General features: G+C 34.9%; 3 protein-coding genes across 3 annotated transcripts in view; all 3 read left to right on the top strand.

The window, feature by feature from the left end:
* LOC126370124 (protein zerknuellt 2-like) overlaps positions 1 to 13,912 on the top strand; it is a 205,261-nt gene that overhangs the window by 174,031 nt on the left and 17,318 nt on the right. The window lies entirely within an intron of this gene.
* LOC126370404 (uncharacterized) lies at positions 2,584 to 8,127 on the top strand. The gene is made up of 5 exons (XM_050015242.1): positions 2,584 to 2,627; positions 6,711 to 6,797; positions 6,902 to 6,973; positions 7,066 to 7,140; positions 7,336 to 8,127. The coding sequence occupies exons 1-5, from the start codon at positions 2,584 to 2,586 to the stop codon at positions 7,730 to 7,732; spliced, it is 675 nt and encodes a 224-aa protein (XP_049871199.1). The 3' UTR covers positions 7,733 to 8,127.
* Positions 11,798 to 12,932, top strand: LOC126370161 (uncharacterized). Its single transcript, XM_050014924.1, has 2 exons — positions 11,798 to 12,369; positions 12,538 to 12,932. The coding sequence occupies exons 1-2, from the start codon at positions 12,078 to 12,080 to the stop codon at positions 12,546 to 12,548; spliced, it is 303 nt and encodes a 100-aa protein (XP_049870881.1). The 5' UTR covers positions 11,798 to 12,077; the 3' UTR covers positions 12,549 to 12,932.

Below are 13,912 nucleotides of genomic sequence, written 5' to 3'. Positions count from 1 at the left end.
CTACAAGTCACGGTTTATTCGGTCGTAGAATTGTCGCCACTGTGGGCAGATTTCAAAGCCAACTGTGTAAAACCCCGGACATGTAAATATAATATATTACTTAAGGTACCTAAGGCTTGGAGAGAAGATGACAGAAATTCAAGTTATTCATATATGCATAGATTATGAGGCCGGAGTGAACGGTATCGTGCTATAAATAAGATCTTAGGCAAGATTCAAATTATAAAAACTCATACTTGTGTTACATGGTCTTGGCATAGTATTGGGCTGTCTTATCGCATAGTTTATTTAGAGCGATTTCTTCCAAGTAAAGATAACAGTTTCTTCAGTAGTCGACAAGAGGAATCAACAAATTAGAAATCTCCACACCATGAATCCTAATGGCTTGTTTTGCTAAACACAACGGACAATAGATGTAAGTAAAAACTAAAGAGTGTCTTATTGACAACACATTGTTATCTATTTTGTTTGCTCTTAATATTCTTAGAAAACGAAATTGTTGACTTTATTTTGAACTAAAATATTATTTTGTAAATAAATACTTGGTGGGGTTTTGGTAAAGTATTTTAATTTTATACTTACTAATGATTTCTCAAAATGTGTTATCCAAGTTAAGAGTACCAGATTAAGTATAGATAAAATAAAACGCAGGCGACTCGAAAATGCACAAAAATAAGATGGCAATAATAGGTTTCGTATACCGATTCATAGGCTGACAGGTTACTATTATCTAGATCTCGTGTATTAGATGAGAGAGGTAATTTTATTACGTTGAGGGTAATACGAACCTGAATAAAATCTATTTATTTGTTACTCCTTTTCCAATTAAAGAGATATGTAAAACGAATAAATGAAACAACAGTTTAATTTTAATTAATACTATCATAATAAGTAATGATTAACACTAGTTTTACGAAGTATGTAACTCAGCTAATACACTTCAGCTCTCTCTCTCTCTCTCTTTATTTAAGAGCTCTTGTCGGTGGAGTAATCGCCTCCATTTTCATTACTCCATAGATAGGGCGTGTAGAACGGTGGTTGCCCCAATCGCCTTCCGTTCCGCAGTACACCGACAAATTTCTCAATCGGTGATGTTCTAGCTAGAGCCCTACCAGAATCCATTTCCTCGGCCTCCAACCAGTACTGATACCGCTGCTGCCCGGCATCAGGGGTGCGCTTTTGAAATAGCAGCGCCTACTCGCTACGTCACAAGATCGTCATAGAACCTAAGTAGCATTTTATAGGTTAGCCCGTCCCAGTGAGCTACCCACTGCGTTCTGCTAATCCTGCCGCTGTTTGGTCGGCGACTGCTTATTTTTATATTCGCAGCTAACCATCATATCTGATGGCCGTTCCTCTATCCGCCACCTGTGGATCCCGTAGATAGCCTACAGCTCAGTACATTATACAGCCTAATACTTCAGCGTGCCTCGTAAATTATGAATGAATTTAGTGAAGTATGAATTTTAACATCACAACAGTCATAATGCTTAATGCAGGTGAAATTACGTCATTAAGTGTAAAATGTATGACGAATGACGAATACAACTTTCTGCAAATCAAATAAGTGACCATTAAATAATTGTAGCTAATTAAGTACTAGGTATTGCGTATTTTACGAGCATTTTCTACTGGTGAGTAATTTGTGTAATGGATGTAATTTGCTTAATATTATAATAAGTCACTTAAATTCGTCATTCCTGCTTGTCAATAAGTAAGAATAAGCAAGTATTTTAATAACATTAATATATTTTCATTAATATATTAATATAATATGAGCTCCTCCGAGCTTCGGAAGGCACGTTAAGTCGTTGGTCCCGGCTGTATTAGCAGTCGTTAATAACCATCAATCCGCACTGGGCCCGCGTGATGGTTTAAGGCCCGATCTCCCTATCCATCCATAGGGAATGCCCGTGCCCCAGCAGTGGGGACGTTAATGGGCTGATGATGATGATGATGATGAATATATTATTTTCTTTCTACAAATAGGTTATTTGAGGTTTATGCGACTATTATCATAATTAAAACACATATCCTATTTTTATTTTATGTTATAAGTACCTGTCATTTTCTTATCCACCGAAAAGGAAAGGGACGAATTGACAACTGTTAATTTCATCTCGCTCATATGCAACCGGTCGGGTTATTTATTAATTAATTATATTTTATATTAATTATATGGTATATGATAAGGTCAATCTCATTATACTCTTCGAGTTATTTTCGATTTTCAATGAGTACGTCGCGTCGTTTGACCGCTTTTATTGAAGACTTCTATCAAGGACTTCTATTTGAATGGACAGATATTATTTTAGAATGACGATGAAACTATCACAGATCTCTTTCTTCCATATGGCGACATTCTCTGTGAAAAAAACAAACAGACAGAGACAAACAACAACACCACTGTCTAGAACGTCAGTGTTTCCCGTTTTGAGACGTTGTGGTAACCAGCTGGATACCAAACCTGTTGTTAGTTTTTTGGTGTTTTGGGACGTTATTTTAACTTCTTAATTAATAAATCTGTGAAATAGTTATTCATTATGAACTATGGCTTGCGTAGCCATTGGTTGTGAGAGTAGAATGGGTGTTATAATGAAGAGCGATCAAATAATGTCTCACCATGGGTAAGTTATCGACCACATAATTCATATGTGTGTGCAACTGTGCAAGAAATATATTACATGGTCTATTTTTGTAAAGTTTATTGAGCCCTAAATATGATGCAGGCAAAATGGATTTTCAGCAAAGCCAAATTAATATAAGTAGAGTTATCCTTTGATGTCGATAAAATAATTATTATGTTTTAATTGAACATCTAGATTTTGTGTTATTCTATTCATGTTTAATTTATTCTTCGAACTGAGTGTCACAGTATTTACAGTGCGCAACCTGAGCGCAGCATTCGCTTGTAATGTAATATTACAGTTTATAACATTACATGTAACGATACCATGTTCGTGTAATGTAATGCTCGAAATCGGTAATCTTACAACTTTCACACGCATATATCTTTTTTCGCACAATCCATCCACATTTTCTTGGGTCGTTCCCTACCTCTATATCTATACATCCTTTTTTATGTCTCCTCATCACCGCCGTGGTCATACCATATCAACCTGTTGCTCCTCAATTTCTTAGGGACCGGCACTACTCCTATACTTCCTTTTTTATGAGCAAGCAAGTTTTAAATAACATTTTTAACGGTCGATCTCAACGCGCACAATGGACAAGAATTGAGGATGAAAGCTCCGGTTTTCCGGCCAAGTAGTTAATACTTGGCCAAGTAGGTACTTAATACCTCTGAAGCAAATGACGTTATGTTAAAAGAAAAGAACGTGCACAAACTGAAATGCACTGGTACTGTTAAATATTCATACATATATATTTCGGTTTGTGACTGTATAGAACTTATTATAATATACGGCGTGCGTGATTTCCGACGAAATAGTTAATGCCATCTGCGGCAAATCTACAATAAGTCACGTCAAAAAAAGGCGTGCGTGAAAGACAGAGTTGAAAAGATAGACAAATATCTCCCTGTCTGTCGCATTATCATAATAATTATGTTACATAAGAGATGATAACAGGCCAGGTATGTAAGACAACAGCGCCCCGCGCGGCGTAAATAATTTCGAGGACTTCGACCAATAAACGCAGCGAATGCTATCTACGTAGATAGACGTCGTGCGACTATTGGTTGAAGCCCTCGATATAATTCGAGGTTGCCGTACCGCGAGGGTAGTACTAGTTAGTAATCATATGTCCATAAAGTACAAATAATTAAAGTAAAAGCAACTGCGCGCACACACTCCTCGCAAGTTATGTTTAAGTCCCATTAATAGGGCGCGATTCTATTGCCATTATCCGGGCACAAATCCTGGAAACCACCATGATATCAATTATTTATGATCGAAACATAACAAAACAAACAAAACAAAGTTACTTAGCAGTAGGTTATTATTGGGAATTCTAAATCACTTTTCGCTCCATTGACCTCACGGCGCCGCCCCGCGCGCCGTTCGATCAACAGAGCTCCAAGCGATTTAAAATTCCCAATAATTATTTTGATACATACCTATGTCACTTAGATCACTTCATACGGAAAAGAATATAGAATTCCTAATCAATAATTCGAATATAAATACATCTGACTCGATATTTGGGAGGCCACTTACAATTGCAATTGAAAATTAACTCACATCTTTACTGTATTTATAAATCATTTGTATATCAACCACATCACATGCTTTTGTCTAGGCCAGTAGCTCATACCTTCCAGATCCAAATATACTGAGCTTTGACATAATCTGGGCCGATTGCTCATGCTTGCTAGAGCGCTATGTGAGGCATACAGTATATGTCGAAGCCGTTCTGTTCTGTCTCTGTACTTGGTATCTAGACAAAGTGTCCTTAGGTGCTAGACAAACTTTCTGTATTTAGGCTAGCAGCCCGTACGTTTCGCAGGTTTACTAAGCTTTGATGTATTCTGGGCCGGTTGCTCATGCCTGCTAGAGCGCTGTATAGAGGCGTACAGATACATCGAGGCTGTTCGAACCCTATACTTGGTACATAAATAGAGATTTTTTTTTTTGTCTAGACCAGTTCGTAAACTTCTAACAGTAACTGTTCCACATCGTGTACTTAGTATCGCCACAGACATCATCTACGTTCTAACACTAGAGACCAAATGAACGATAATCGCCGTGAGAACTTGTAGAGTCCTCTTCGATCAAACAGTATTATTCTGAAGAGAAACTACGATACTAAAACTTCGTCATACGTTTTCATTATACAGTAACATGTTTATGTCGCATTGATAAGTGTAGTCCTTACCGATACAAACGACAGCATAAGCTTGTAGGTATAGAATAGGGATCCAAGTTTTGCTGTCTTGCTATAAACAAGAAAGCGCAACTAGTTTATAAAGTGAAGGTTCTGAACATCAATAAAGTTTTTCAAAGAAATAAGCATGTGGATAAGACATTTTTGTAAGATATGATTACGATATTTCCTCCTTGTCTAGCTGAGATGTGGAGAATTAAAATTTGAATTGGAATGCGGAACAGTATAGTAACCATGAATGGCTTCCAGAAAGGATGGCGGGGCACTACAGTGCCCCAGATATAAGGTGACAATTATAAAATGTGGTTCAAATTATAAAGAATATTTGTTAGGAAAACACAATGCAGCAGGCTCTCGAAGTTGATAGTGTGTTGGAAGTAAGAATTCTCGCCCGTGTGTGGATTTTGTGCGAATTTTATTATGTACAAATAATTGGATATGAGGAATATAATTCTATATTGATCCCTGCTTGGCCTTTAAGAAAAAAGTTGCGTCTTATTGGTCAAATAATAAGGGCAACCGTGCTCAGAATTGACACTGGGAAAAAAATTGTTGACATGGTTGATAACTGCGATCGATAAGAAAGACTATTCATATTTTAATTTCCTTTAATATAGTAAATAAACTTCAGTGCTTCGAAGAGAACGTCAAACACCGATGTTTCAAAATAGCTGCAGATCCCTAATAATTATTGTAATGCAGCGTTCATTTTTTGCTGACCAGTAAGGTGTTTGTGTCTGTGTACAGTTTACAAAATAATTCCATGAAGTTTACCTACTTATTTTAAATAGATACACATATTCGATCGTCACTAAGCTAGTTAAACATATTATTATTGGTATAAAAGGTACATTCATGACGTTGCGTACCTTACTGCACCTTACTACCTTATTGATTAGATGATTCTATGCTTCGAAAGGCACGTTTAACTGTTGGTGCCGGCCTCTAGGCGGAAGACCACCTCCACAAACCCGTTATTTAAGGTGTACCCAACAGTAGTGGGACGTAAATAGGATGTTTATATTATGTATTGTATGGATAACGTCATTTTTTATTAGATCTATACAAATAAAATATTTTGTGAACTGTACTGGGTTTCCGTCAGCGGCGGCGGTCTTATTGAACTGATGCGCTTCAAGTTACTTATCGATAAATGATTTCGAAATGAAATATAATATTTTTGTTTTTCACACTTTGCGAAAATTGCTGTGTAAGTACAGAAATAACAAACATTTTACATGAGCATAAAAATTAGTTTTTACAAGGTTTGGAATAGACGTACATTACTTAACGTAAATAAAAATACTAAGATATTTAAAGGTACCTCATTGAGGTTTTAGAAAAATGTTGTCAACTCCTGATGACTGTTGTGCAACTTGCTACCATAAAAACCCTAAACTTATGTGTAAGTTACCATAATTATTTTTCGACGTGATTGAATCGCTCGCGAGTGCTAAGTGGTACGTGCCCCATCTTCGACGCCCCATCACCACCCCGCTGCTGCTGTCCACGAATTAGTGACAGTGCAGAGTCGCCCTGCTGTTTCCCGCTCCATCCTACCGCCGCGCCGTCTGAGCTGATTTTTTTGTTTGATACATGAGGATTCGAGCAACACAAATAATGTTCGTAAGTTTTCATTTAATTTTCGGATCAGATTCTCTCTTGATAACTTGGTGATAATGACAGACGCCAATTTGAAGTTATTGTTTTTTTTACCTAGATCACAATAAATCCTACTAGCATCGCTTGTTTTCGTACCAATCCGGGTCGGAATGGATCTAGTGACTATTAAGCTATTTTGTGACTTCTAGAGACATTTTAAGATCCATTCATTTTTAAACATTATTTACTTATTATTATTTCAGGTCGGACTCTGAATATTATTCTAAAACATCCAACAAATCCGCTGGTCGAGGATTTGTTGACTCGGAGGACGAGATAGCTTTTAGCAGGTAAATATTAATAACATTATTAAAATAAAATGACCTAACTTTATTTGTGTTACTAAACATTCTTATATAAAACTTGAAATTTAAAAAATTCTGGGCTTTTATAGAAATAAATCAAGATCTATCGGTTCGAGAAACTCCGCCGCAAAGCGTGCGGATTCGGACGTAGAGATACCAAGGTGAATATACTAATTTTATATTTTTAAGGATATCTATTGCTGTTAATGTTTGTATATTAAATTTAAATATATATATATATTGCTAATTTCAGGCAGAAGAAAAAGGAAAGCAAGCTCAGTTCATCTGCCAAGCGCACAGCAGTGGAATCTGACGGAGAGACACCGAGGTAAATATCTATTTGTTGTTTAACTTAATCTACTTGTTGTAACTTAATTCTACACATGCTGTGATTAATTCACGATGACTGCTAAATTCTCAACATTAACTTTATGATGCTCCTATTTTCACTTTAATAAATATTTAAATTTAAGGTTCAAATACTTAGATGATCATGCGTTTAATTAATTATTGTAATTTTCAGGGCTAAGAAAAAGCTGGTTCCAAAGAGAAAGTGTTCTGCGGTAAAGAAACCCGGCGAGGAGTGGCGCGTGATCGACTCGGAGAGCGAGGACGAGGAGGTTATCAAGCGCTCCAAGAACGCGTTGCAATCCTCCTACTCAAAGCGGGTGGCCGACGGGACCGTGCGCCGCACCGCCAAGCTGAACGGAGACCTATTCGTGGAGCTTAAGCTATACCAGGTCGCCGACATCAGACACGTAGACGTAAGGAAACGCTACGAGAAAGCAGTCCTCAGTCTAAAGTATCAGGCGGACCATAATGCGCCGGAGTTACAGCTACTCCAACAGTTTCTCAAAAAATGTAAACCCAAGTTCGGGACTGAGGGCTACTTTTTCGCAGATAAGGACGTAAAAGAATAACTCACGTCTGTTTTTCCTCTTGGGTAGGCAGAGTTTATTTTTATTGACTCGTATTATTTTGTTTATTTGAAATTATAGGTAATTAATTAAAATAGTGCTACCAGGTATCAGGTTGTCCTAAGTCTTTAGTCTAAAATATCTTAAGAAATATAAACCTAATTTGATTTTGAATCGTAAGAAGTTTCTTGATTACATTTTAGCAATATGCCAACTAAATCAGTATATTGCTCTATTTGTGATTTGTCCATAAAAAATAAAGCTTTTTCATCTCATTTACGTAGCACACTGCATAAAAATAATAGTTCTATTAGGGAGTCCGATTGCATTGAGAGAATATCTAGCGCGTTTCGTAGCCGTATCGCATCGTATAGGTTGAGGAGCAGTGAAAATAGCGAGGTAGGGTCAGCGGTCGCGTGCCCTCCCGAGACGTTTTTACGCTCTGTGCGTAAGAATGTTAGGCAGCTTATCGATGCCCGACGTGATGCCTTTGATAGTATTAAAGTAAACTTTGAGCTTTTTGCTGAATTTTCTTTGCCCCAGGATGATAGACGAGAAGTCAAATCTTTCAACACTGAAAACATAGTTATTCATAAAACGTACGACTTTAATGACATTTTTAATAAAGTTGTAAATTTGATTGCAACTAAAGTTGACGAATTTCAGGAAAGAGATAGTGGTTGGTATTTCGTTGGTAATTTGTATTTAGAAATAAATATTAATAAATATAACCCTTTGAGAGCATCTGGGTTTATTGAGCTTCCACAAAGTATTAAAATGAAACGCGCCTGTATAAACATAAAAAATAATGATAATTTTTGTTTTTTATGGTGCATTATGGCGGCATTGTTTCCAACCAAGTACAATTCAAATCGACCTTCTTCTTATCCTCATTTTGAAACTACACTCAGTACGAAAGGTATGACTTTCCCAGTAAGTTTGTCTGATGTCAAGGTTTTTGAAAAAAACAACCCAAGAGTTAGTGTGAATATCTATGGACTCAAAAACAAAAAAACTGTCGTAGGTCCCTTGTACAAGTCGGTTCATAAAAAGAAAAAGCATGTTAATTTGTTATTACTCGAAAACGGGTTACGATCACATTATTGTTTGATAAAGGATTTGAGTCGACTTATTAGAACACAGGTTACAAAGCATCATGGAAAAATATTTTTTTGTGATGACTGTATGAACTTTTTTTCTAGCGAAAACAAATTAGATTCTCATGCATGCGGAAGAGTCAAAACAGTTTTGCCTGAAAAAGGTTCATTGATACAGTTTCAACACTTCGAACGAATGCAAGATATGCCGTTTGTAATTTATGCTGATTTCGAATCTCTGCTACAACCGACCCCTGACGCGCAAAACTCCGAATGTACCGAAAATATTCAAAAACACGTTCCCGCGGCGTTTGGTTACTACATAGTTTGCTCGTATGATTCATCTTTAAATAAGTACGTATCTTTCCGAGGGCCCGATTGTGTTCAAAATTTTATTGAAAATCTAGAAAATGATGTATCTTGGATAAATACAATTTTACAAAATCAACATAAAATGTTGCCATTGACCGAACAAGAACTGGAAAGTTTTTTAACATCCAAAAATTGTTACTTGTGTAATAAATTATTATTTGAAGATAAGGTTAGAGATCATTGTCATTTGACAGGTCGTTATCGAGGTCCTGCTCATTCCTATTGTAATATTCAGTTCAAGCTTCCTAAATTTTTGCCTGTGTTTTTTCACAACTTGTCAGGTTACGACAGTCATTTATTTATTCGAGAATTAGGTGAGATGCCAGGTAACCTCAATTTACTAGCAAAAACAAAAGAAAATTATATTTCTTTTACTAAATTCTTTTCATTAGGTAACAATCAGTACATGCCCGTACGTTTTGTAGATTCTTTTAGGTTTTTGGGTACGAGTTTAGAGAAAGCGGCAGAGAATTTAAATAAAAGTGACTTTATCCATTTATCGCATTTTTATCCACTAAAAGAACAATTTGATTTATTAACGCGCAAAGGCATTTACCCCTATGAATATATGTGCGATTGGAAATGTTATAGAGAAGTCGAATTGCCGCCTCGTCATCAGTTTTATAGTAGTTTAACGGATGAGACTATTTCAGAGTCTGATTATGCACATACTCATAAAGTGTGGAAAACATTTCATTTAAAAAATCTTGGTGAATATACGGACTTATACTTAAAATCTGATGTTATTTTACTGACAGATATTTTTGAAAGCTTCAGACACACCTGTAAAAATAATTATAGACTGGACCCTGCTTTTTATGTGTCTGCGCCTAGCTTGAGTCTTGATGCTATGTTACTCAAAACAGGAGTTAAGTTAGAACTAATCGATGACCTCGAAATGATTCGGATGATTCAAAGCGGCATCCGTGGGGGTGTTTGCTTGTGTTCCACACGTTACGCTAAAGCTAATAATAAGTACTTATCTAATTACAACCCAACTTCACCAAATAACTATTTACTTTACATAGACTGTAATAATTTATATGGATATGCTATGTGTAGTCATTTACCATATTCTGATTTTGAATTAATTGAAAACCCTAAACTAGAATGTTTAGATATACTAAATATACCAGATGACTCAGAAGTTGGTTATATTTTAGAGGTAGACTTAGTATACCCTGACCATTTACATGATCTTCATAATGACATACCTTTTTGTCCTCAAAAGTTTACACCGCCTGGATCAAAAACTTGTAAATTGATACCAAATTTGTATGACAAGTTCAAGTATGTTATACATTACATTCATCTGAAAACATGTTTAAAACATGGCTTACATTTAAAGCATATTCATAGAGCTATCAAATTTAAACAGAGTCCTTATTTGAGACAGTACATAGACCTGAACACAAAGTTGCGGCAAAAAGCAAAATCGCAATTTGAACAAGACTTCTTCAAGCTACTAAATAACAGCATTTTCGGGAAAACTTTAGAAGACACCGAAAAAAGGTTAAATGTGAAGCTAATAAACCAATGGTTTGATAACCACAATAAAACCAAGAAACGTTATACGGCAGAGCAACTTATAGCTAGGCCCAACTACCACAGTTCCACTATATTCACAGAGAATTTGGTAGCGATTCAAATGAAACCTGAAATAATTACTCTTGACAAACCTATTTACATAGGATTTACCGTATTAGAAATATCAAAAAGTCATATGTATGATTTTCACTATTCTGTCATTAAACCTTTTTACGGTTCCCACTTAAAGCTTTGCTATACGGATACAGACAGTTTTTTATACTCTATACAAACAAAAGATGTATATCAAGATATAAGACAAAATTTTCAGCAGTACTTTGATACAAGTAATTATAAAGACGACAATATCTTTGGTATAATGAAGCAGAATAAAAAAGTACCTGGATTATTTAAAGACGAATTAGGAGGGCAACTTATTGTTGAATTTGTTGGTTTAAGATCTAAACTTTACTCTATTAAAACAGAAGCAACAGAATTAAAAAAAGCTAAAGGTACCAAAAAAGCTGTCATCAAAAAACTTAGTTTTGATGATTATAAGACTGTATTACTAGATAATTGCTTAATAAAGAAGAAAAATCTGATATTTAAATCGCTGAAGCATGAGATATTTACACAGTCGCTTAAAAAAGTAGCTTTGTCCTTTAACGACGATAAGCGCATTGTATTAAAAGACAAAATCTCTACTCTCTCGTGGGGTCATGAGTCTATTTTACTTTAAGTATTTTAATGTACCTAATTGTAATTATGTGTAAATAGTATTTAAGAAATTAGGTGCCACCGAAAGGTTTCTTGTTTATATAAATCATATTGTATTTATTATGTCAGGATCGAAACAAAAAGAAACAATAAAATGAATTCTCTGTTTATACCCAGTGAGAAACAGTTGAGAGTTTATGTTTGTAATTTTTGTGTGTTTAGAGTAAGGTTTTGATTTATACTTAAGATTTTAGTGTAAGTTTAATCTAATAAAGTGTTTAATGTACCTTATGTTTATTGTTTTATTTAAATTACCATCCATTCTACTAAACAAGTTAAAACAAGTTTCATTTTCTTTTTGGACAAGTCGAGACATGTTATTTTAAAAGTAGGTAGATTAATTACATAGCAGTCCAACTGATACAGTTATTTGTAACATGAGCTATAAGGCGAATCCTGTATGACAAAATGAATAAGTTATACTATTGCTTATTCGTTAAATTATGCTCTGTTAGTTGGATTTCGCAAGTGTAATTAGACTCAGCAGATTTATTGTGTTTTAAAATCATTAATTCATTCTGTCGTCTACTTTCATATCAACCAGTTCTACTGTCCAATTTTCAATTTACTTAATCATGTCGAGAAGGCAGCAACAATTATCTTCGCCAGAAGCTTCGGTTATCATAAATATGAGCCCAGAAATCCCTAAATATATAATTAGGCTAGAAATCTTGCGTGCGGAAGAGACAGATAGTGAAGTAAACGTGAAACTTAACTCGAAAGCTCAGTACGTTGTTCACAATGAACATGATAACATCCTATACAAGGCACTTCGGCTTATGTACCAAATGGGTGCTGAAGTGGCAGCAAGAAACGAAAGTTCAGGCAATATAGTACAGACTCATCACCAGTCGTACTCACCATCAGGTAAGCATTCATAATTTTTATTTAGTGAGTAATTAGCCGTTCTTGGTCTACAACGTGTCATCAATTTTATTTATTTAACTTATAGTAAGTGTTAGTGAGTTTTAAGTTCAAAGATGTGTTTTTGTAATAGCAACGAGTAGATATTAATTTATTTCTCTTTTGTTTCAGATAACCGGTGATTGCGCAGATTTCTGGATTGCGAAATTTACCTACTATTAATTTATCATGAAATCTTTAAGGATAGGCGAAAACCCTAATATAAACAGTTGTCTCAAAATTAAAAGAAACTCGAATAAAAATAAACCTCTTCAATCTTTTGTAATTAGAAAAGAGCTAAGAAAAGGAATTCGTCTTATCAAAATAACCATCCAGGACTTGAACGAAGAAGCATTATCATCATCCCAGACAGCAAATAGTGACAGTGTTGTGTTAAGTGCGCAGTACGTTGTCAAAGACGTCGTTGATGACATTTTCGACCAAACAGAAAGCATAGTTAACAAAATATCAAAAAAGTTGAGTAGTGATGATATATTTTACAGTTTTTAAAGGAATATTTTGTATTTTTGTTTGATATATTTACTAAACTGTATATTTTTATTAATTTGTTGTTATGAAAATAGACAACGTTGTCATCAATATGTAATAAATAATGAATTAAGAAGTAGATGTTTCATTTCATGCCTACCTTAATATCTAATATTAAATCAAACAAATCATCTTAGTCACATTTATCTTTATTGTTATAAAAATGTTTGAAAAGATACACATTATTGTCTATATACCAATTTTTTAAACATAAAACGTTCTGAAGTGCACACTGTTTTAAATGATGAACACATCTTAAGTTTTTAATAATACAGTATTTTTCATGCAATTTAATCAAACTTGGACAACCTTCCTCTCCTATGTCAACAATATTACAATCTACACACAAGTTTTTAATCCACTCAATTTTTTCTCTACCTTTAACAAATACATTTTTATTTTTTAAGTAAACTGGTATTAAACGTAGAAATTCACGATAGTCTACGAAACCTTCACTCCAAAATAGTCCTCGATACCTTTCTAACCACCTCACTTGTTTTCTTTCTTCAGTTGACAAAGTAGAGTATGCAAAGGGTGGTTTCACTAAAAAATTTTGAGTAGACACCTTTGTTGCTATTGCACACTCCTTCACAATAAAGTTATTATTAATATCTTTAAATCCTTGAAGATCAACGAAGATGATGTTTGTGTTCATGATATTTTTTTTACTATGCTGCTTAAAGGTTTGTACTCAAAAATACAATCGTTTAATATTAAACAATAAGCTGCAGTCTGATCAGGTATATCTTGGTCAGCTTCTATTTCAACTCTGACATCTACTGAGCCTTTTAAAGTTTCTTGTTGTCGACAGCAGTCAATGACAAAAAGGGGGGCAATATCTTTAAATTCTTTCAGACTTAACAACGGCTCAGCACGTCGTCCGTAATACGACTGTTGGAATCTTGTATACAACTCGTATAATAAAGATATTTTATTGTCAGAAAAACTTACATTCAAA

Source organism: Pectinophora gossypiella, chromosome 10, assembly GCF_024362695.1.
Source record: "Pectinophora gossypiella chromosome 10, ilPecGoss1.1, whole genome shotgun sequence".
Classification (NCBI taxonomy): Eukaryota; Metazoa; Arthropoda; class Insecta; order Lepidoptera; family Gelechiidae; genus Pectinophora; species Pectinophora gossypiella.
The sequence above is the reverse complement of the archived record's forward strand: the minus strand, read 5'-3'. Positions and strand labels throughout refer to the sequence as shown.